This window comes from Suricata suricatta, chromosome 10 (assembly GCF_006229205.1).
Source record: "Suricata suricatta isolate VVHF042 chromosome 10, meerkat_22Aug2017_6uvM2_HiC, whole genome shotgun sequence".
NCBI lineage: Eukaryota > Metazoa > Chordata > Mammalia > Carnivora > Herpestidae > Suricata > Suricata suricatta.
The window spans coordinates 56,090,688-56,093,948 of record NC_043709.1 but is presented as its reverse complement, the minus strand read 5'-3'; the positions used below and the strand labels follow the sequence as shown (position 1 = coordinate 56,093,948).

General features: G+C 54.3%; 1 protein-coding gene and 1 long non-coding RNA gene across 8 annotated transcripts in view; one reads left to right on the top strand and one right to left on the bottom strand.

Annotated features, from left to right (window-relative positions):
- The window catches only part of LOC115304287, a 33,171-nt gene that overhangs the window by 9,631 nt on the left and 20,279 nt on the right, over positions 1-3,261 (bottom strand). For 2 of the 6 annotated variants that reach the window (XR_003914362.1, XR_003914366.1), the window contains exon 5: positions 3,003-3,134. The exons of the other annotated variants lie outside the window; for them this stretch is intronic. This is a non-coding gene — a long non-coding RNA (uncharacterized LOC115304287). The remainder of the gene's footprint in view (positions 1-3,002; positions 3,135-3,261) is intronic. 6 annotated transcript variants of the gene reach the window in all.
- The window catches only part of LRP1 (LDL receptor related protein 1), an 80,280-nt gene continuing 77,081 nt past the window's right edge, over positions 63-3,261 (top strand). Inside the window, exon 1 of one of the 2 annotated variants that reach the window (XM_029954416.1) lies at positions 63-475. In XM_029954416.1, coding sequence (XP_029810276.1) covers positions 409-475 — 67 coding nt within the window. In that variant the 5' untranslated portion in view covers positions 63-408. The remainder of the gene's footprint in view (positions 476-3,261) is intronic. The other variant, XM_029954413.1, reaches the window with a different exon arrangement.

Genomic DNA, 3,261 nt, shown 5'->3' with positions numbered 1-3,261 from the left:
GAGCTCCATCAGGCCCCTTCCAAACGCTCCCCCACCCGGTCCACGCCCCCCACCCCCCTACCCCGCCTCCTCCCAATTGTGCATTTTTGCAGCCGGAGGCGGCTTGGAGATGGGGTTGTGAGCTTCGCTCGGGGAGGGGGAAAGAGGGGAGAAGAGAAAAGCAGGGGGTTGAAGGGTTTGGATTTGGGAGGAGGGGGCGGGTGCACCCCCGTCAGCAGGCCCTCCCCAAGGGGCTCTGAACTCTACCTCTTCACCCACGCCCCTGATGCTCTTTGCTTAAGGATAGGGTAAGAATAGAGGAGGAGGAGGGGAGAAGGAGGAAAAAGGGGGACCCCCCAATTGGGGGGGCGACGGCAAGAAGTAGCAGGACCAGAGGGGAGGGGGCTGCTGCTTGCATCAGCCCACACCATGCTGACCCCGCCGCTGCTGCTGTTGCTGCCCCTGCTCTCAGCTCTCGTTGCGGCCGCTATCGACGGTGAGTGAGATTCCGCGGCCCCCTTGGACCCCTGGGGACACCCACTCCCCAGCCCCCACTCTTGCGCTCAGATGGGGAAGGGAGACGCGGGAGGGGGTGCCTTTTGTTATCCCAGTCCAGCTGACACAGCAGCGGCCCGAATGGGGGCGGGGATGGGGGTCCGATTTGGAGGATGGGGGCCCAGGGCAAATGATGCTTCCCGGACCCCCCAGCCCAAACAAAGACCAGAGGCCGGGGAAGGGAGAAAAGGGCTCCCCTTTTTTTCTGATTCTGGGATAGAGAGGCCTTCTCCTCCTGTCTCTGGTTGGGGAGGGCCTCCGCCTCCCCTACATCCTCCACCCCCCCATCTGAAATGTGAAGGAATCCGGATTTGCAATATAGGGCTACAAGGGGGTGGGGGGGCTTTTGCAGTGGCCTCTGAATCTGGAAGGGGGAGCTGGGTCAGGGTTGCCCTACTGGGCAAAGGGCTGGCAGGCCCGGGAAGGCTGTGGGTGGGGAGAGGGAGGGCCACAGGGAAGGCCCCCTGCTTGGGTGTGGAATCCGGGCCTGGGGAGTCCAAGCTTGGAGGCCTGGGTCCAGGATCCTGCGGGCTACCCGCCTGGGCTCCTAAGTAGGCACTTCCCCCTCTCAGGGCCTCTGTCAGTAGCCTGGATAGGATTGGAGGGGGGGGGGTGCGATGCTATGTGACTTTGAATTTTCCTTCTTAATTCCTGGGAGCTTTGAGATGAAAAACGTCAGATGTCATCATTGGGGAAGGGGACTGGAGAATGGCCTGGAATGCTGAGGTGGGAGGGAGGAAGAAAGCTGCTTTCTCCCTGACTTCTGGCTTGATCACAGTTTGGACTGGAAGGAGAGTTGGAGGTTGGATGGGGGTTATGGCTATGCCCCTACCTCCCAATTCTCTGCCCCTTTAATAACTGTGTTTATTTCTCTCCACCATTTCCCCATCTCCTCCCCCCCCTCCCCATACACACACTTTGTACATTACAATTAGGCTTATGCTAGAACGGTCTTTTTGGGGAAATGGGGTGTCCCCTTTCCCCTCTCTATGTCAGCTATTTTTCCCTTGCTTGTGAGTCACTGGTTCAAGTCTTGCCCAAGCTTTGAGCTAGGATCATGGGGTTGGGCTGGGCTGGGCCCCTATTTGAGGAGGGTGGGATCTCATCCCTTCCCGTCATTTTGATCCATCCAACCAGGGAAAAACCTGGACCCAGTACCATCATGCACCCCTCCTCCATCTTCTAAATTTTGCCAGGTTAGGATTAGGAAAGTTTTTCTCTGAAACCAGATTATCTCTCCCTCTCCTCCCCTCCCCCCAGCTTGCTTCATTTAGAGAAGAGACGTTAGGGGATCAGGAAGAACTGTGCCCCAAAAGACAGTATATTCAGTGGCTCCCAGTTATGTTGACTGTCTGTTCACTTCTCCGCCACTACCTCAATTATCTGCCCACGAGGAGAAAAGAGGCTTTCTCCTGAATATTCCCTAGACCATCCCTCACATGCAGCCCTAGCCCATGACTTCCTTGTTATACATGTTCTTTCCTCTTTTTCTCAACCCTAGAAGGTGGGAGGGGAAACTAAGGCAGAGAGGTTTGTGTGCGTGACTTCTCGGAGGAATGGAAAAACATTTTAAGACAGAGAGACTCATCAGGAGCCTCATGAACGGAGGATTGAGTTAGGAAGAAGCAAGAGGGGCCTCTTTGGAGAGCAGAAAAGTTCCCTAGCCCATTTGGGAATGCCACCAGGTTGCTTCACCCCCCAGACTTCTAAGATGGTTCTATTTGCCCCACTACTGGTTGGTTGGTGGTGAGTGAAAGTGGGAGAGACTGGATATGTTCTCCTTAACTGTCTCCTTACCCTTTCTTAAAATTCCCACCAAGCCCACGTCAGTAACCCAGCTCAAACCAAAGTGTATCCAAAGCCCCAGGAAGAGGACCTCTCCCCAGGCACACCCTACTGCTCTTACCTTGGGAATAGAATATGAATCATTGGTTCTACTCCACTCTGAAGGAGGGGAAAGGGGGATTGCACAGGCCTGTAGGGCCAGTGCTACCTAGGGCAGCCCAGAAGATTCTTTTATCTCTACCCCTGCCCTCATGCCTTTGGCCCACTGACTTCTTTTTCCAAAGAAGGAAACCTTTTGACCCCAGATACCTAACTTAGGATCTAAACTTTCTCTCTGCTGCTACCGAAAGCTTTGCCACTCTCCCTCGAGGGGGGCAACCCTAGGGGTCTTCCCCCCTCTCTTCTGCCTCATCTGCTACACCTGAACTCACCCCAGGGTCCCCTTCTCTTTGGGGAGCAGTGTCACCCCCGCTAGTAAACAGAATTGAGTGTGCTTGTTGTCAGAGAGGATAAGGAAATAGATGAGGTGGGGAATGGTAAATAGGGTCATTGAGGACCCTGCTGAGATTAGGAAGATCTCTTAGTGGGGAGGGCAGCCCCAGGCAGATACAGCTCAGGCAAGGCTGACTGCCTCCCTCTCTCCACACCCCTCTCCACACACGCCCTTGAGCCAGTTGTATTACCAGTTATCAGACAAGTTGGACAGTTGAAGTGAGTTATGAGGCTGAGGTGTTTGCCTCGTGGCTCTCTGAGAGAAGGTTCCAAACTCCGTTTTTCCCCAGTCAGAATCCAGTCCTTGAACATCTCCTCTTCCCCTGGTATTTCAAAGCAGGGATGTTTAGAGCAATGATTTGGAGGTTGGAGGAATATTTTGATGTTAGAGGCTGCTTCTTTTCTTCCAATCTTGCTCTCCCCCTTCCTACATTTTCTATATATATATAT